Raw genomic sequence first — 20,765 nt, 5'->3', positions numbered from 1 at the left:
ACATAAAGAAGCTCCACTGATTCCAAGAATCATATGCCTCTTTCATTTCTTTTTGAAGGCTGAGTAAAAGGGACCATTTAGCACTTAACATAGCAAGGCTCAAACCCTTACATTTCCTAGGCGGTAAGGTTCACATAATAGCAAGCATTAAACAAGCACTTGAAGAGACATCCCTGCGCCCCTTTAAACAGTGATGAACTCCAGCAGATTTGCGGGTGACCCTGACAGCTAAAACCCTTCTACAGAGAATTATCTCCAATGCCCCCAGGATGCTCTTTTCTGGTCAACCCTCCCCTGGTTCCTGCAGCACAGCACCTACCAGCAAAGACACAGATGGAGAAACAATCTCATAAAGAAAGGATCTAAACGGAGGGGGACAAATTACCCCCTTGAGCCCTGCATTCAGTGAGTAGCTGGTGTAAAGAGAGGGAGGCTTAAAAAGTGCCTGTTCAGAGCGATGCATTCTTGCCCCATGCACAGATTTCCCAAGTTTTTACTACTACACTAGACATCTAGGCAAAGAAACTTAAAAAAAAAAAAGTATCTTCGAACTAAGCAAACATTGGATGCTTTGCAACATGTTTTTGTATCTTCTGAAGCCAAGACTAGACAACACTAGCTCAAAAAAAAAAAAACAACCCAATGCCTAAAAAAAAACCAAGAGGAAAGCATTAGCCAGGAATTTCAAAAGATGGGCTGTGTGAGCATGTGTGCCATACATAAATTCAAGCGTGCATCCTGAAAACTACAGAAGAAACCCCACCACACTGCCTAGGACAGAGGGAGCGGGGAATTAATGAACACTGAGGAAGGTCCGAGCACACCAGAGGATAAGCAACGCAATAGCTAAAAATGCTAACAAACAAGAACTTTTCCACTATGAGCTGCTGCAGTGGAGGACCACAAGCAGTCCGTACAATGCCCAGCACCTGTCAATCACTTTTGGACTGAAGTGGCCCCCACACAGAAGAGCCTTCCAGGAGCACCAGTGGTACCACAGCAGGCCACAACAACCAGACTCACTCAGACTCTGATCTTCAAAGATGTTGAAATGTCATGGCATACCACTTTACCATTCAATGACTTGACCCTGTTTCTTCCTCATACGTTTTTTTTTTTTAATGTTGTTCTGAAACCTTCACTATCCCGGTACTTTGCAGAATTTGGGTCATTACGTTCAAATGGCTGCAGTACACTAAAGCAGAAAATTACCTGGTTCAGACCTTTCCAGCCCTCTTCATTTTGGAAGTTCTCTGACTCTGAAGACAGAATAATATCTGGACAAATTCCCCCACTAGTTTCAATCTGTCAAGCACTGGATAGTTTTGAAAGGAAAAAAAATACCTATTGCTGCTGTTAAAATTATGTGGAAATTGACCTTCCAATGCCTCTGATCATTTGACTACCTGAAGATGTTTTCCAAGAGGTTTACACAAAGCTACAAATGTACCAAATTTTAGGGTTTTTTTGGTTGGGTTTTTGGGGGGGAGTAAAGGGACGGGTGGCAGAGGAGGAAGCTGAAAGATTTTACAATTCATCATTCAAATAAAAATAGCTACCTGTCACCACCTAATTGTAGAAATAGACTGATGTTTTGATCACTAGTTGTGACTGCATTCTCCATGCACAATAGACTTTCAAATGCAAGGGGTCTGGACTCTACCCAGGAAGAATTATTTGTTTGCGGTGTTTCTATGAGATAAAAACCCTGGGCTAGAAAGGGAAAGTCCTCTAGCAACATGGTGTATATACTGAATAAACAAACTATTAACAGAAGACTGGAACAAGAGGGCAAGTTGGTAATTCAGACAGATGAAGGATTTGCAGCAGGGAAAAGAAAAGGAAACATGGGCACAGATAAACAACCTACTACAGGCATGGATATGATTTATGAGGTTTTAGATTATTTTTATAATTGACTACATTACCTGATACAGAATCTCATTAATGGCATTTTTAATACTTTGCAAAGTCCTATCAAGTTATTCCAGTTCAGAGCAATTATGTATTTTAAAACAGTGAGTACAACTTGTAGATGACTGCCTCCCAAAGGCCAAATATGTTTTGTCAATACTAATGGCTACTGATTTTAACATTTGTGGAGATAAACAACAAAAGCAGGTATGATCTCTATTAAATCAGAAACTCATTATGATGCTAATTGCCAAACCATATGTAAGATTGAAAGCTGGTCATCCGCTAAAAGTTTCACTACAAATGAAGAACATTTTTAATACATAAAAAAAATTACACTGCAGAAAACTGTAATACACCTAAGATTCCTATGCAAACACTGTCCTAACCCCTTTCCAACAATGCATTCAGCCAATTCCTCATGCAACCAACCACATCTCCACGTATTTGACTATCATCATCACCATAAAGCAGCCATTGAGGTTAGTTGCTTTTTTTCCCCCCCTTCTTCTTCCTCATAAGTTCTCCCACTTAGAATGCCTCATTCCAACCACTAGTTTAAGAGCATTGAACTCTATTACCCCTCCAACTAATTATTAAAAACAACTAAAACAAACTTCCAGCCAATGTGAAGCCAACTGAACTCTGCTGCAGACAGAAAGCAACAAAAGAAGTCAGCCACTACTATGATTCATAGTAACATCTCCAGGACACGGGAAATAACATGGTCCAGTACGTCATTACACTGTTAACAGAACCATTCAAAACCACTCCTTATCTGGATGAAGACACTGGCAGCATCAGAAAATTTCTCTGCATCTGAGCCTGTCTCAGGTTACCTCCAAAACCACCTCTTCCTTTACCAGTATGTCATTACCTTCTTCCCCTACAGCTATACACATGAAACACACTGGCCACTTACCCTGTAGACCTCCTCAAGCAACAGCTTAGCACAATTCTGGCCAAGTTCCTCGGGAAGCACAGTTGCCCCCTGGCCCTGAGGGTTTGAGGCTAATTCAGCACTGAGAATCGTGCCATTGACGGTTTCTGCTGTAAGGCACATGCCAAAACCTGGTGATCTGAAAGAAAGGGGAAAAGCGCATTTGATTTAAGGACAAAAATAGGCTAATGAGCCAAGAACTACTCCCTACTCCCAGCCAGCCTCCTCCTCAAGTCACAAACAGCTCCTCTCATAAGACAATACTTGCGAATCTGGACTTGCTGAGAAATCTCCTGTTCTATGTGTTTGATTCACCCTGGAAAAAACATTAACAACAGTATTTATAAGTTAAACCCAGCGCCACCTGCCCAAAACCCACTGTTCTGGCTATTCCTGGCACAAACTCTTTAAAAAAGGGAGGAAAAAAGTAAATAGAATATCCAAGGCTCAGAAATATCCTCCTGTACTAAAAAAAATAGTATCCTTCACATTTATTTAATTCATATTTGATGAACATTTCAAAGGTACATGGAGTTTCTTCTTTGCAACATTCAAAACCAAAACTAACTTTCTTTAGGGATGGAGCTCTTTCCCTGGAAGCTTCAATATTTAGCAATATTAGACCATAGCCAGATGTCAATACGCACAAACCCTCCCAGTGTCAGAAAAAGTTCCTCCAGAGGCATTTCATTAGGGCAGGAATGAAAAGATACCAGTGGTTTCCACCCATATTCTCACCCCACTGCCTGCACTTGCTAAGCAACATAGAAGGTATGTTAAAGATGTTTCTCTTCTCCTTTCCTTCCTCCTTCTGAAGGAGGGACAGAAGTCTAGACAGCAAGACAAGAACAGCATCAAAGACACCATATTTTGGACAAGCATCCTTTAGTATCTATACCCACTGGCAGATTTTGTTAGTGTTCAGTGGCATGTGGCAATCTGCCTAAATAAAAATGAAAATCATCCAGTGCCTCATGGGTGTGCAGCAGACAGTATTAGGAAGTATCTGCATGACCTTTTTGCTGCAAATGCTCAAAACAGAACTGGGAAGTTTCTGTTTAGAGAGACTTTATAGAGCAGAACACGCTCAAATAATGTATTCCCTGAAGCCTTTTGTACAGTGGAAGGTATCTATTTCAACTCTTTATATTCTGAAATCAGGACTTGGTTGGAGCTGAGCACAGATGGGCTGAACTTTTAAGACCTTGATGGTCTTACTCATCACCAGAGGCAGCACAGGAAACGAGGCATATATCTTTCCTTTCTTGTTCTGCCAAGACACACACACACACACACACACAGACGCACCGGGAACCAGGTAATAAAAAAAGCTTTGCCAAAGTGGCACAACGTTAGCATTGGGTATACTGCAATTGTACTTATGTACCTAAGTACTGGCACTGTTCTTATGCTGAATGTGACAGCGCTGCAGCATCAGAAAGCTACATGAACCAGCAAGGGGGAGAGGGATTCGGTTCCTCCTCCCATGCTTATCCCTCTGCACGGGCTGCCCATGTAAATGCAATGCTGCTGCCCCAATTCATTTGACTTTTCCACTTTATGGACAGATCAAAAATAAAATAAGACTCCAAAACCTCACAGCTCTCAGAAAAGTTTTCACAATTCTGATCACCATTTACAGTCTGGAGCCACAATATTTACTAACTAGAGATATTTAATAGGATAGGAAGGATTGGAAAACAGGAAAAATACTTAAAAGTGAGTCAACAATTTTTAGATTAGTAAACTTGCAAAAGCAGAAACAACAAAAGAAAATATGCATGCTTCTATTTGAGCATACACACTGAAGACAAATTAGTTATCCAGAACTCCCTCCACCCAAATGAAAAGTGAAAAGATGACAACACAGCTGACAGGTATCAATAAAATTGTCAGAATCCCATCCATCTATTCTGTGTTCTGCTGGCAAACAAAATCTGTGAAAGTACAGTAAATTAATGTCTCAATTTTCCAGTCCTCACGAGTGAAAAGGACATTCTTTCAGCTATTTATGTAATAGTAAAGCAGAAGACAACCCATACAGCTCAACCACTTTCTAAAAGAGTTTGGTCCCACCCTTAGTACCACCATTGTCATCAAAAGGTGCACAGTCAAGTTCGTGTGTTAATTTTCAGAATATACCACGGAACCTCTGATCTTAATCTCACTTCAAAGCAACAGGCTTAATCCTGAAGTGAGCTCAAGTTGTCTTTAGTGGCAGTAGTCATGTATTACATTCCTTGCTTAAGAAAACATCCAACTTCTATCCCTGTTCCATAAGTAAAAACAAACATATATACTGAATCATTTCATTTTTTCCCCCTGCAATTGAAATATGTACTTCAAGTCAGCAAAACAGAAGATCATGGTCTGAAATTCAATAAAATCACAGCTCGTAACACCCTAGCAGATGAACAAATGTAGAGTTACATTTCTGTTCCCTGTGAATAGTGGATACTCACTTTCCAGAGCTGACCCCCTTCATGTGATCCGTGTAGATATAAATGTCTGGGAGGAATTTATTCAGGATGCTCCTTGCAGATTCCACCATTCTGTTTGCCATCTGTGGTGACACTCTGACAGAGTATCTACATTTCCAAGCTAAGGAATTCATTGTGGTCACAAAGAAATTTAAACCAGAGACTGATAAAAGTGGTTGAAAGGTCACAATGCATTATTTTGGAAAATGTGGCTTTGTCCTATACACCCATTCATGAGCACTGGTCCATTTTCCTGTACTTGGGGAAGCACATGTGCATAAAATGTTTTCTACAGTCTTTTCACCCACATACTTTGAAGTAAAGTACACAGAATAGGTGCAGAAGAACAGCCTGATATGACTAGGTAAACATCTATCTTTAAAATGCCCTTCAATAATTTGAAGTTGCTGTTCTGTCATCCTGTGCTTTCTTATGATGGTGGAAGCCCTGTGCACTTTGCTCCTCAAATACTACTAAAAGAAGGCGACGGGTGAGCTTTCTCTGAATTAGCAACAAGAAATCCTGTCTTTCTATTTCTATCAGAGAGAAACTGGGTAGATGAAACTAAAGACGAATGTTTTACCAAAAATTAATTTGAAAAGGCTAAAAAAAAAAATAAATAAAAAATTCTGCTCTCTCCGACTATTTTGCTGTGCTGTAAGGCTATCAGGTTCACTGGTTCTCTAGTCACTCAGCGTGTGAGGATAATGGTTCCAGGGAAGAAGAAATCACCACCTTCCTGCTCACCCCAACACACGTCCTCACAGCACACAGGAGATGAAATGCCTTTGTGCCTTTATACTCTTCCGCCGCTTCAGTGATACCCCCAATAGATCTTCAAATGTACAAAGCACCTTGTGCTCCAAATTCCATTCCAACTACAATGCAGACTCACGCTCTGCACACTTAAGTACCATCTGCACCTACGTGCAACATAGCAATGCAGAGAAACACATTCTCAAACCAACTGGCAGAAGGGAATTCCCTTTTCTACAAATTTCTATTTCTATTGCATGCTCTTGTGGAGAAGGTAACCCAAAAGCTTTAAGATTTTAAGGGCAAAACCAGTAAATAATAACCAGAAAACTGATTGTTCTGCACAGTTGGTGCACTCAGTATTTTGGATGACTGTAAAAGGCTGCTGCAACACAAGCTCCCCAGTGAGGAGGCAGAACTGCTCAGTTGAATCTTAAAGGGAGAAAAATGCACATATAACAGGCCTAAACACATCTTTCCAGATGTTTTGTTTTCTACTGGCTTGAAGGACCACTTAGTGGCTAACCTAAAATCAGACTGCCTCTCACTAAGCTTACTTGAAGGTATACCTTTAACCCTGAGAAAAAGCCCAGGAAAACGTAAAGGAAAAAGGAAGTTCAAAAACCTGTAGTTCACATATATTGACCAAATCCAGTGAAAGTGGCCCAGAATGGCACTCTGTATTAATGTCAATTTAGAAAGATGGCACTAAAGCCATAATCATTGCTTCCTCCTTCACATAGAAACAGAGGAACAAACCACTTACTACAGAAGTGGACAGGGGCATAAGAAATTACTTTCTCCATGGAAAGACCACAACAAATACCACCAAAAGCACACTGAGCTTCCTCCTTTGTTACTCTACAGCATATGCACCCAGTAAAATTGCTCTCACTTGGCAATGCTGCACTCATCCAAATGCCACAGCTGGAAACAGAGGTAGCGGCATGCTGTTCTCACACCCAGTTATGATGGTGTGCCACAAAGTAAAAGGAGAAACAGGCTGCAAGTCTGCACCTCTGACAGAAACCTCCCCCTACTTGTAGCTTCTTTGCTTTTGGGGTAATCAAAGCCAGATCATGTTTAGGACTCTCATAATCAAAAATTAAACTCAAGTTGGAAAATGCTCAAGAGAGAGCAGGAGCTCATGAAACACAACCTTTAGTATATCTTGCCTTCTTCCTACCGTGACAGTAGATTCATGACAGATACCATACAAAAACCACAAAACAAAAATAAAGAAAAAACCCTGAACAAAACATTAACTAGATGTGCAGTTCTGCTTGCAAAATTGTCTCCACAATATTATTTTGTGCAGAAGTAAAACCTCCTCCACTTTGATTTCCAATGGTACTACTGAAGGAAAAGAGCTAACAAGCTTTTCGTAACAAAACAAAAAGCTCAGTTCACACCTGTTTAGTAAGGTGTAAACTGAACTAAAATGTAAGCTCCCATCCAACATTCTGCTAGACTCCTTAAAAGCCAAGATGCCATATATTCAATGCATAAAAAAACTTCATTTGTTACACTGGATTTACACACAAGGTAAGATTCCTTTTAGTGCTGCTACATTACGTGATGGAAGGTATCTTAACTTTTTCTGTCTATTGAAAAGATTCGAAATAGTGCTGTTCAGTTTTGAATTTATTTACTTGTCTAATGATGCTTTTTGACTGCACACAGCAGTTTTCAGACACAGTCCTGAAGTCCAGTTGTGTGACCCCTCAGCGTAAGGTCACCCTGTGCTACCTGGACACATGCTCAGCAACATGGATGCACTTCTGTGACTTCAAGTTGGGAGATTTCTTTCTGGGTTTTTTTTGCTTTTTTTTTTTTTTAATGGTAAACTCTTTTAAAAGAAGGAAAATAAATGAATACATAAAGGATACGCAGTTCCTCTGATGCGTTTGATTTTGCCAGGGTCTGTGAACTGAACAGGCTGCAAGACCTTTCTCACCGGGCAAGAAAACACTATTTCTCCTCCCCCTTTAGGAGGCATTCCTCTCCGGTTGATCTAGAAACAACAACGGGGGGGGGGGGAAAGCAGATTAGTAAAGAGTACAAAGAATGTCCTTACACACTCAAAAATGATAGCTTTTATTTCACATATAATAAAATGTTATCAGTAGGGGTATTATGTGAACATAGATGAGAAAAAGACATCCTAAAGGCAGAAATGGATTTTGCACCAAACGTATAGGCAAAAATTGATTTCTTTTTTTCTTCTCTCTCCCAAGTACAGTAGGGCTTGGTTTCTTAATGGGAAACAAAACAAAACTCACCAAACAAAGCCCCAACACCTTTAGCAGGAAGGCAACCCTGGCTGACAACTGCTTTCTATACTGAAGAAAGTCTAGGAGTTTTTGATGCTTCATACGTATATGGGGAACCAGGATGAAATCATTCCCACTAACAGGCCTGGCCAGCCCAAGCCTGTTCCACCTCCCCAGCCAACATCTACAAGGATGGGGATGGGACATGGGCCCATGGGTGGGTCTGGCTGGGGTAGCCCATGGCCAGGAAGGGCAAGGCTGTGGGGAGCTTGGGGACTGCCTCTGCTGTGGGGCCACTGCAGCAGGGGCTGACAGTCCCAGGAGGATGACATGGGATTGTGGGCCACAGGCAGGGTCAGGGGGAAGCACCTGGAAGGAGCTTGGCAGAGCAAGCAAAGACTAGTAATGCAACTAGGGCCTTCACATATTTTTAAATGAGAAAGAAACTATAGCCTTTCTCCAACCTGAAAAAAAATATCTATTCTACTTCCAGATTTATTGGGCCCGTGAAGAGTGTAGTCTTTAGAGAAAAGCTTCTTTCCTGTAGTTTCCAAACTGGAAGCAAATCTCAATCACTCAAACACAGATACAGCTTCTCTACTGGTAAAGGAGGCAAAAGTTCCTACCATTACTCCCTAGCCCTAAGCATGGGGCAGGAACCAAGCGGAAGGAAGAAGGAAGGTTCCACTCAAATATGAGGAGAAACTTCTTCATGGTGAGGGTGACGGAACCCTGGAACAGGCTGCCCAGGGAGGTTGTGGAGTCCCCTTCTCTGGAGATCTTCAAAACCCGCCTGGATGCAGTCCTGAGTAACATGCTCTAGCTCTAGGCAATCCTGCTTCAGCAGGGGAGTTGGACTAGATGATCTCTATGGTCCCTTCCAACTCTAGAAATTCAGTGAAATTCAGTGAAGAAGAAATGAAATGAAGAGGAAAAGGAAAGCAAAACATCTTAGCTTGCAAAGGTCTTGCAGACTAAGGGAAGTCACTACTTTCTCCTTACCCTCTCTACTCATAGCCTTTGCATCTCTCTTGTGCCACATCTAATGATCTTCTACCACATCTAATGATCTTCAATCATTATGCGGCTGGCGTGCCATTTAAAACATGCCAAGAACAAGAGGCAATTTTAGAAATGTGTTCCTTTAGAAAGGAACAAATTGTCTTACCTTGATTTCCAGACTTTCACCATCAATTCCAAACTTCTTCAGTAGGGGAAGAGCTGTAGCCTTGAGGACATCAACCTGTAGAACACAGAATCAAAAAAGCAGACTCTTTATTGGAAGTTACAGAAGTCAGTAATTTAAAAATCACTGCATTATGAAGGGCCTAACAAAGACAAGACTTTTCCATACTAGGTATTCTATGGGAAAACATGGAAATGCAGCACAGAGTTCCAGCTACTCTCAGACTACCACAGGATACCATTACTAAAAAAAATTGCTAGAAAAAATTACTGGGAGATGAAATTTCCTATTCTGGATTTCTTCCTCAGCCTGAATAGAATTTTCATTTGTATTATGGTTCAGCTAAAACAGCTCACTTTTTTCTCTGAACACAGATATTGAAAAAAATATACCCTTCTGTCATTGCTAAAAAATTGCTACAGCTAAATAAATGATGACTTCAAGAACCTTTGCATTTTGGAGCAGGCCCTCGATTTGGCAGGAAGAACCTCATCCTTTTGTCAAGAACTTCTTTTCATCTGTTTCTGAGAAACAGAAGCTTCTAGGTAACTTGCGTTGAAATACTTAGAAGAATCCAAAGTGGGTGAGACATCGCTCACTTGAGCGAGATGCTTGCCAGATCCAGGTCTGTGCAGGATTTTGCTTGCCATTGCTCACTGTGACCTTCCCTCTGATGAAACTTCAGTAGCACTGCTGAAGGTGACAAAAATGATTTAGCAGAGCAACGGTACAGCGAGCTACCCAAGACAAGCAGCTTGTGAGAGACAGGACCAGGACACTAGACTAAAGAGGAACTAAATTCAGGTGTAGGAGGCAGGAAAAAAAAAAAAAAAGCAATCTCCTTCCCACGCCTTCAGCCAGAATCCATAGTTCTTGAGTTTCATTCTCTCTGCTTGCAGAGAGTGGAAGCCACTGACAAAGAAGTAGGACATAGCTTACCCATAAAGCTGTGAACAACCTGTCAGAGCTAGCTGAGCAGCTACAAGTGTATGCTGCAGTTCTCAGTCTTCAAATTCTGCTGGCCAACATACTTCCCTTCTTACAGAGAGACATTTGGTGTTGTTTTTAATGGTAGTATCAACATCTGAATGTCTTTGTTATGAAAACCTGTGATTAATTATTTATATATTCTACATATTTTTTTTTTTTTTACAGCCAGGCTAGCTTAATTTGGCCCCTCAGTAGTATTCATTAATCACACAAATTTGACATCCAGAGCAAAAACTTTTACCAGCATGCATGTGCATACACACAGACACGTGTGAATGCCACTGGCAGAAGTTTCAACAAGCTGGTCTGGTTCTCATTAAAGGTTACACAATATTTCTCCCTCTTTCTTAGTGAACAAAATATACCCGTAAAAAAAGAAAAGCTTCACTGTGTAGGTTAGGAACTCCCTTTCCCTCCTCCATTTCCACTTTTGCAATTCTGGATTGAAGTCTGTATCTCTGGAAAAATCACTTTATGCCAGCATTAGGAAGCTGGATCAATTTTGAGTCTGGCTTGTCTATTTCCAAAAATTTCAAGACTTGTCATAGTTTTCAGTCCTCAGACAAATTCCAGGCATGACACTTACCAGGTACCAGACAGACACATAATAAGAGACTGTCTCTGTTCCAAATTTGCAGCCTAAATAGAGAAGGTAATCAGCAGTATTTGAAGAAATGGAAAAGGCTGTTCTGCTTAGCAGACAAGTGGGAGTTCAGGCAGCAGAGGTTAAGTACTTCACTAGAAATCACAAGACAGCAGCAGAATTGAGACCTAAACCTGTATTTCTAGTCTCTTGCCTGTACTCAGCCATAAATGCATCCTTCAACTCCCCTTGAAGGGCAGTTATTCCATCTCCCGAACAGACAACACAACATCAAGTTGTTCCACAGCAAACACATCGCAGAACCGAGGCCATACCTCACCATGAACACCAACAACTTACTAAGGCCCACAGATGTTGCTCCTTCACAAACCAGTTTAAGTACAACCCTTTTTCTTTTAAAGAAATTTACAATGATTAACAACAACATCTATCATCTCTGAAAAATCATGGAGAACAGGAGAGGTGCCTGGAGACTGGAGGAAGGCCAACATCACTTCAGTCTTCAAAAAGGGCAAAAAGGAGAACCCTGGGAACTACAGACCAGTTAGTCTCACCTCTGTCCCTGGGAAGGTGATGGAGAGACTGATTCTATATGTCATCTCCAAACAAGTTGAAGAGCCGGGGGTTATTGGAAGTGGGCAACATGGGTTTACCAAGGGTAAATCATGTTTGACCAATCTGATAGCCTTCTACCATGCTATAACTTGAAGAAAGGGCAGCAGATGTCATCTACCTTGACTTCAGCAAGGCTTTTGACACTGTCTCCCATAACATCCTCATTGGGAAACTAAGGCAGTATGGGCTGGATGAGGGGATAGTGAGGTGGATTGAGAACTGGCTGTGTGACAGGACACAAAGGGTAATGATTAATGGAGCAGGTTCAAGCTGGAGACCTGTAACCACTGGTGTCCCCCAGGGGTCAATACTTGGTCCAGTCCTGTTCAACATATTCATAAATGACCTGGATGAGGGGACAGAGTGCATCCTCAGCAAGTTTGCTGATGATACCAAACTGGGAGGAGTGGCTGACACCCCGGAGGGCTGTGCTGCCATCCAGCGAGACTTGGACAGGCTGGAGGGCTGGGCAAAGAAGAACCTCATGAGGTTCAACAGGGAAAAGTGTAGGGTCCTGCACCTGGGGAAGAAGAATGTCAGGCACCAATACAGGTTAGGGGTGGACCTGCTGGAGACAACTTCTGAAGAGAAAGATCTAGGGGTCCTGGTGGACAGCAAAATGACAATGAGCAAGCAGTGGGCTCTTGTGGCCAGGAAGGCCAACGGAATCCTGGGCTGCACAGGGAAGAGCGTGGCCAGCAGGTCAAGGGAAGTCATTCTCCCCCTCTACTCTGCACTGGTGAGGCCACAACTAGAGTACTGTGTCCAGTTCTGGGCTCCCCAGTTCAAGAGGGACAGGGAACTACTGGAAAGAGTCCAGCGAAGGGCAGCAAAGATGATTCAAGGATTGGAGCATCTCCCTTATGAAGAAAGACTGAGAGAGCTGGGACTCTTTAGTCTGGAGAAGAGAAGGCTGAGGGGAGACCTTACCAATGCCTATAAGTACCTAAAGGGTGGTTTGAAGGAGGAGGGAGCCAGACTCTTTTCAGTGGTTCCCAGTGAGAGGACAAGGGGCAACGGGCACAAGCTGGAACATAAGAGGTTCCACTCAAATATGAGGAGAAACTTCTTCATGGTGAGGGTGACAGAGTCCTGGAACAGGCTGCCCAGGGAGGGTGTGGAGTCCCCTTCTTTGGAGATTTTCAAGACCCGCCTGGATGCAGTCCTGAGTAACATGCTCTGACAAGTCCTAGGCAATCCTGCTTCAGCAGGGGAGTTGGACTAGATGATCTCTTCCCTTCCAACTCTAAAAATTCAGTGAAACAACAAAAAAAGTAACTTTTAGTGGTTTGCAGAATTCACTAGCTACTGCAAAGCTGAAAAAAATCCCCAGACACAGATCCCACAGCACATGGCTACCTAGGAAAGGGGCAACCATTAGCTGGCCTGAGTAGCCATTAGCACTGCACAGAACAGCATTTATTCCTGCCATACATACAGCATTATGTTTCGGGGACAACAACCTCAACTTCGGGTGTGGGGAAGAGTGAAACCAGAATTTAGCAAGTTTAAAAAAAAAAAAAAAGAAAAGTCAGTAGGAAGAACAACTTGTTTTCCTGGGATTACAGACAACTGCTGAATTTTGATTAACATTGAACCTTATTGCTCCCAACCCAAAACTTCGTAAGCTAGCCTCATGCCAGCATGAAAGTAATTTCAGTTCAAAGTCCCACAGCATAGCTGTATAAAAACTTCAACACTTGCATACCCAAACATTAGACTATTCTAAAACCAGGTTCCTGCAGCACCACTTATCTGTCAAGTAACAACACATAGGGAAAGAAAAGAAAGTGAGAGCTATTATTTGTGTGCCACTTCCATTCCCTTCATAAAGGCACTTTACAAAGACACCCCCCACATACATGCGCTCTGAACTCAAACACTTGAAACTGCCCCAACTCTACATGGCAGTCCCACAAGCTGTCCATGGTCAGGCCTCACCAGTGGCTGTGCAGAAAAACACCATGCATATGTAAGGCTGATGGTGAACGGTTCAGGCTGGTATTCCAAAGCTTTCTTCCCAACAAGTGTGAGCAAAGCAGTATCCCTCTCACCCGCTGAGGATGTACCACTCACATACAATTATCACCAACAGTGATACAACCAACAGTACAACCTGGAGCCAGTACCTGCATATACCCTGTATATCAGCAGCCAGAGTACTCTTTCAGAAGGGCACCAGCTGTCAAAGATGTCACTGCACCCCACTGGAGGGCTATTAATGTATATAAACAAATGCTGCCATAAACACACATTATTTATTCTCCAGGAGCTCAGAATGACCTGTGCTTTGCTGAACTCAGCTGAAATCTTCCACAAGCCATCCTTTAGCAATCCCCTTTCTCTTGCCTTGGCCACTGCCACTCTCCCCACAGCAGGAGATCTGCCATGTTTTCTTTAGCCACAACACAGCTATCGCATTCAACTGATATTTTTGAGGCTGTGTAAAAGCTGAGAACAGATTTCAGAAAGCCCAGTGGGTCAGCCTACCTGCTCGCTGCTACCATGAGGGAAAGGTCCCACTTCCCTGGCTGCACACGCGTTCCTGCTATTTACCTCATGGATGCCTCCATGAGAAAATCCCTCCGTGAGTGATACAGCTCTCTGCCACTTTCCCAGTTAGTTGAACTGTCTTAGGGAAGGCTCCAAAAAGTGTCTGGGGTACTGGAGTATGCTGGACTGTGTTGCTGAAAGCAGGATACGAGGGTGGGCAGGACTACGTTCTCCTTTCAAGCACAAAGAGAGTGCCGTAGGATTGTATGTTGTGTACATGTACATACATATTTTCACACACATATATGAATTTGTACATTTATCTACATGTGACAGATGGTGAACAAACTCATGTACGGATACATCCTGCAGAGCTCATCTAGCTCCAAAACGACACGTGCTTACAAGACGTGATAAACATTTTGCAAACAAAAACTCTCCTAAGACAATGAATGGGTGCCTTGCCTATTGCACCTACTGAGTTGAGATGGAGGGGTTCTTACATGAAGAGCAGCAGGGAAAACTTGCCCATTTTAAACAACTCACAAGGTATTTAAATTGGTTTGCCTTTCCCCCTGCTCCTTAGAAAGCCAGAAGGTGTACAGATGGATAGACAAATTTAAGCATCCCTTTTTGGGCAAGCATAATAAATGTTCATCTAGTTTCTAAACACTTTCTGCCTACTGAAAAATAAAAGCCCAACTCAATTTAAAACCAAGTTTCCATTTACTTAAGCAAATAAACCACTTAGGGTGGTACTTAAACTTGTGCCTTTAGTCTCAGCAACTTGCAGAGCTGTATAATATACAAAACATCTTGTAAAACCCCTTAAAGTAGTTTATTGGTGTGAACAAGGTTTAGTGTTTACTCAGGGCAGTTAAACAGACATAAACCAGGTTTAAATCAGTTTTGGGAACTGCTGTTTCGGTTATTGCCGTTTGAAGTTACTACTCATGAGCTGAGTCACAGTAGCAAGTGTTATGCTCCCACAGCACAACGAACTTAAGCAGTAACTTCTTAGCACCCGCATCTACATTCTATTTAAACTTAGTGTCAGATACTGTGATTAGCTGATGGATGCATACAACACGCTTCCATATCTGAGCCTTGGCCAATCCAAGCCCTCTTCGAGCACAAACTAACCCGCTCAAATTCTCACGCACGCCCATTTCAACTTTCAACAATCGAGACTCAATCGCTTAGATACGTGTCCAAACTCACTGGAAAGCAAAACTAAAACCAGACTGCTCTTTGTCTCCAAAATACTCAAGAATTTCTCCTGCATGATGAAAAAAATGCAGTCAACCAAAAAAGACTTCTTTGATTCTTACTACTTATCTTTCCTATTAAGCACTTCTAATCATGGTAACTGGAAGGTTAGAGAAACATGCTGCTCAATTTAGAGGTTTTTTTTTGTTGTTGTTTTTTGTTTGTTTGGTTGGTTTTTTTATTTAAGTCTCATAGGTGTCTCACAGAGCCACAGGTGAGAAAACAACCTTTTTAAATGACAAAAGAAGCGCAGCTGAAAAGCCATAAATACCAGCAGGATTCAGAGGCTCCTCTGATTTTATACTTAATAGTATTTGTATTCATTTAAACTGTTTGAGTTTCCAGATGACAATGTTTCCTTAATCTACTCAGAGGAAAACAAGGTATCTTTAATAACTGTTTGAAAGGTAAAAAGCAGTGCCATTCTCCAAAAGTCATTATGTATGGGGTTTTTTGGGGAGAAAAAAAAAAGTGTATAACCACTAACCATTACTTCAGTGTTTTGATCCCACATTATCCATAACTTATTTTTGTAAAAACACTGTTAAAACAAAGGACTGTAAATCAGCAGTAGCAGAAATCAAGGCAAGCATTTCACAGTCGTTTGATCTACCATGCCTTCTAGTGTCTTCTGAAGAATCAGAGTTATTACACATTTTTGCTACTATAATTGTCATGTGACTTCTGTTTCTAATAGCAAGGCAGCTTCACAGCACCACTAGTATAAGTATACCCCGCACCTAACAGAAGAGCAAGACTCCTTCCTTGTCACACTCAAATTTTCCTTTTTACAGTAAATACCTACGTGGGGTAGGAGAAACAACCCATCTAATCTCTAAGAGAACAAGAGAAGCAAACCAGTGGCACAGCCTCACAGTGCATTTACAGGGAATTTCCAGGGCAGAACACCGAAGTAGTACAGAACTGAAAGAAGAAAGGTGCGTTACAAACTGAAGTTTGGAGTGTGATGCAGAAAAGCAGCAGTTTAGCAAATTCTTGTTTGATTCAGAGTTTTCTGGCAGATGTAATAACACTGGATACTTCTAATTGTGAGAGATGACAGAAACGCAACATGTTTTAGAGACTTCTTCCTAATCTTTTTTTAGTTTGTGGTGGGGTTTTTTTGTTGGGTTTTTTTTTTTTTTTCCTAGGAAAAAAAAAAATCTTCCTCTGGTACTTAAATTTTATCACTTACCGAAGGATCTACTTGATCATTTGTAACTCCCCTCAGGACAATCTTCAATGGGTGTTTCATGAAAGGTGCCAAGCAGAGCAGACCTTCCAAATAGTAGCCAATACTGCGACTGGGGCTGCAGTCATGTTCTAACGAGCCTCCGTACAGCAGACCAGGCTGGTAATACAAGCTAGTACCTGGGGAAGATGGGAGCAGAGGAAACCAATTCAGAGCACCATCGGCACAGTGGCTGTTACTGCAGCATAAAGACACTTTGCAGCAATGTACACAGGCACGTCGGAGAGAGAAGAACTTATGAAAGATGGTAACGCTTCCAGCATGCTGTTCCTATGTCTGCAGTTAGTAAATGGGCCAACACATGAGTGTCTGTCTGTCTGTCTCGTACATAATTTCTCCTTTCCACTCCTCCCCAAAAATCAAGGCACTCTTTGCAAATCCCAAAATGCCGATACAAGCAATTATCATCCTCTACAGCAGACAAATCTTCAGCAGATGGTCAGGTCATTGCTGTATTGGCATATCTGCTGGTGGTTCATCTGCCTTACTATAAAATCAGCAGGGGAAAAAAAAAAAAAAAAAAAAAAAAAGGACTAGAACCAGACAAGATTTTCACTTGGGATGCTTCTTGCTCAAACCAACCCCTTTTCTGAGCATCATTAGACAGTCATGATCAGAAGTTTGCATCTGCAGAAGGCAAACCTTGCCTTCTACAAAAACCTGTTCTGGTTCAAAGGGATCTTCCCCCACTACAAAATCCTGCATACCCTACAAAATAATAACTTTAATTTTTGAGCAATACAATTTGCTTAACTCTGGTGGAGAGAATTATGGTGGAGCACTCATCTTGCATGTGATCAACTATTACAAAACTTCTCAGGTTGGTTATTTGTAGTCTTCTCAGTCAGTGTGACCTGAACATCTACATCTGCCAAGCCAAAACTTTGATTTCACTGCAGCAAGTGATAGAGCCTGGAAGACCAGAACAGTGGAAGAAGAGAAAACAGATCTCACCTGTTTGGTTTATTTCAATGCGAGAGCCATTGGTCACTTTGTCAATCAGGCGAATAAAGCTTGCTTCAAAATCTGAGGAGTAGAACAAAGACAGAATTTTAAAGTTTCTTAAGTTTATTTGTGGAAAAAATATGGAACTTCAACACCATTCTTGTACATTTTCCCTAGTTTAAAGGACAGACAGCACCTGCGTAACAGTCGGTAGGCTCCAGAACTTCCTTAGCAACAACACTGTGTTAACTTCTTAAACAGTAATCATATTTTTCCTTCTGTATAACCTTGTAGGATGCATAACAACTTAAACCAAAGAGCTACCTGCCGAAATCACAGTTTATTGGTATTTGTGTAATACAGTTGGTGCCCCAGTCACACAGTGCTGGTGCTGCTCTCTGTTACGATGACTTCTGAACTTAGAAGTTTACATGAGAGCTCCGGGACCTCCTCCAGGGCAAGGGTGCATCCTTGAGAATATACATTTCCCTCTTGGTGAGCAAACCTGTAGGAAGGCTTCCACTACAAAGGTTCCAGTCGTGAAAAGCAGAGAGAACAGCGTGCTGAATCGTCTGTACAAATCGGGGTTCGTCATTACTACTTTTTTGTTACAGCCACAGTCTAACCCATACTTGAAAAAGGTGATTCAAATCATCTCGTGGCAAAGCCTACAAACTTCACTGACACCAAACATCCATCCCCAGGTAACAACAAACGCTCAGGGTGATGGTCAGCGTTACACCAAGCACACAAGAGCTGTTTGACAGTTTCTGGGCATTTAAAGCTATAAACTGAAGTCTCCTCCGGGGGCAGAGTAGCACCTACACTGGTCCTAGCCCTGCTCCACACCTTGCCCAAAACATAAAACGCTGTGCTGTTTAATATATTCATCAGTGACCTGGACGAGGGGACAGAGTGTATCCTCAGCAAGTTTGCTGATGATACCAAACTGGGAGGGGTGGCTGACACCCTGGAGGGCTGTGCTGCCATCCAGCGAGACTTGGACAGGCTGGAGGGCTGGGCAAGGAAGAACCTCATGGGGCTCAACAGGGAAAAGTGTAGGGTCCTGCACCTGGGGAAGAAGAATGTCAGGCACCAATACAGGTTAGGGGTGGACCTGCTGGAGACAACTTCTGAAGAGAAAGACCTAGGGGTCCTGGTGGGCAGTAAAATGACAATGAGTAAACAGTATGCTCTTGCGGCCAGGAAGGCCAATGGTATCTTGGGCTGCACAGGGAAGAGTGTAGCCAGCAGGTCAAGGGAAGTCATTCTCCCCCTCTACTCTGCACTGGTGAGGCCACAACTAGAGTACTGTGTCCAGTTCTGGGCTCCCCAGTTCAAGAGGGACAGGGAACTACTGGAAAGAGTCCAGCAAAGGGCAACAAAGATGATTCAAGGATTGAAGCATCTCCCTTATGAGGAGAGACTGAGAGAGCTGGGACTCTTTAGTCTGGAGAAGAGAAGGCTGAGGGGAGACCTTATCAACGCCTACAAGTATCTCAAGGGAGGGTTGAAGGAGGAGGGAGCCAGACTCTTTTCAGTGGTTCCCAGTGAGAGGACGAGGGGCAACGGGCACAAGTTGGAACATAAGAGGTTCCACTCAAATATGAGGAGAAACTTCTTCACGGTGAGGGTGACAGAGCCCTGGAACAGGCTGCCCAGGGAGGTTGTGGAGTCCCCTTCTTTGGAGATTTTCAAGACCCGCCTGGATGCAGTCCTGAGTAACATGCTCTAGCTCTAGGCAATCCTGCTTCAGCAGGGGAGTTGGACTAGATGATCTCTATGGTCCCTTCCAACTCTAAAATTCAGTGAAATTCAGTGAAATAACTGAATGACCACCGCAGCGCTTCCTCCTCCCTCTCCATCCCGCCGTCTCCTCCCTTCACTCACAGGAGGAACTTCGCCTGGGGGTGCCCAAGCCCCCGCGCAGGAGGGGAGCGGGTACCCCCTCAGAGGAGCGGGCAGGGCCGCCAGCTTTCGGAAACGAGGTATGAGCGGATTTCACGTCTTCCGCTTTTATCACTATTTGGGCAAAACCCGGATTAAAAAAAAAAAAAACAAAAACAAACCAAACCAGAAAGAATCGAAGGGTGAAGCCCGACCCGTTGGCGCGGTGGGAGCCTGGGCTGCCCGCACAGCGACGGCAGCCGGACCCCCCCCTTTCCCCCACCCCCCCGGCCGCCCTCCCACCACCAAATTCCGCAACTTTTGACCGAAAAGCTCACTTTTTACCGCGACACGCGGCAGCTGCCAGAGAAGCTCGGGCAGGATCCGGCGAGGGGGGGTCAGCCCCACGCGTGGCACCCGCCACAACCCCGCAAGGCTACCGGGGTGACAGACAGACAGAGAGGGACACACAGACACCCCTCCACACACATCCCCCGCTCCACGCTTCGGCCCCTTCCACCGCCCCCTCCCACACCAGCGGCGGCCGGGGCCCTGCCGCCTCCCGCCGGTGCTCACCGCGGAGCCCGGGGTCCTCCTCCTTGGCGCGGATCTTGCGGATTTTGAGCGGCCGCCCGCTGAGGGTGGCGAGCACCAGGCGCTGCCGCAGGAAGTTGCAGCCGCTGTAGCCCAGGCAGGGCGCCGCGCCGCCCGCCATGCCGCCGCGCCCGCGTGCGGGGGAAACAGGAAGCGTTGGGGCAGCGGCGGCGGGGTCAGAGGGCACGGGGCGGGGCGTCCCTCCCTCCCTCCGCCCCGGCGGTTCCGCCCGGGCTGTCTCGAGGGGAGACCTGCGGGGCGGGGGGAAGGGGAAGGGGGTGTGATTCCCAGCCCCCGGTGGCGGAGCCCCAGTTGCGCTTAAAGACGAGCGGAGGCGAGCGGAGGTCTCTCAGCCCGTGCGCGGCGGCGGGGCGGTGTTCGTTGCCGGGCCGGGGGAATGGAAGCTTCCCCCGGCTGTGAGGGAGCTACAGCCCATCGCCGAGCTCAGCTGCCTGACCGCTCCAGGGCTGATGGGACGTTAAAGCACGTTGTTGAGGGCATTGCCAAGCGCCTCTTAAACGCTGACAGGCTTGGGGGGCATCGACCGCCTCTCCAGAAAGCCCGTTC

The 20,765-nt window shown here is 43.9% G+C and overlaps 1 protein-coding gene across 1 annotated transcript in view; it reads right to left on the bottom strand.

Moving 5' to 3' along the window:
• Positions 1-20,333, bottom strand: part of RCL1 (RNA terminal phosphate cyclase-like 1) — a 29,454-nt gene extending 9,121 nt beyond the window's left edge. Inside the window, exons 1-7 of the mRNA XM_014953862.1 lie at positions 20,181-20,333; positions 17,727-17,798; positions 16,716-16,891; positions 9,532-9,606; positions 7,980-8,104; positions 5,317-5,442; positions 2,837-2,993 (exon numbers count right to left, since the gene is read on the bottom strand). Coding sequence (XP_014809348.1) covers positions 2,837-2,993; positions 5,317-5,442; positions 7,980-8,104; positions 9,532-9,606; positions 16,716-16,891; positions 17,727-17,798; positions 20,181-20,319 — 870 coding nt within the window. The 5' untranslated portion in view covers positions 20,320-20,333. The remainder of the gene's footprint in view (positions 1-2,836; positions 2,994-5,316; positions 5,443-7,979; positions 8,105-9,531; positions 9,607-16,715; positions 16,892-17,726; positions 17,799-20,180) is intronic.
• Positions 20,334-20,765: the final 432 nt, after the last annotated feature.

This window comes from Calidris pugnax, unplaced genomic scaffold, assembly GCF_001431845.1.
Source record: "Calidris pugnax isolate Ruff unplaced genomic scaffold, ASM143184v1 scaffold178, whole genome shotgun sequence".
Taxonomy (NCBI): domain Eukaryota; kingdom Metazoa; phylum Chordata; class Aves; order Charadriiformes; family Scolopacidae; genus Calidris; species Calidris pugnax.
Note: the sequence above shows the minus strand (reverse complement) of the source record. Positions and strands in the feature narration are given on the sequence as shown.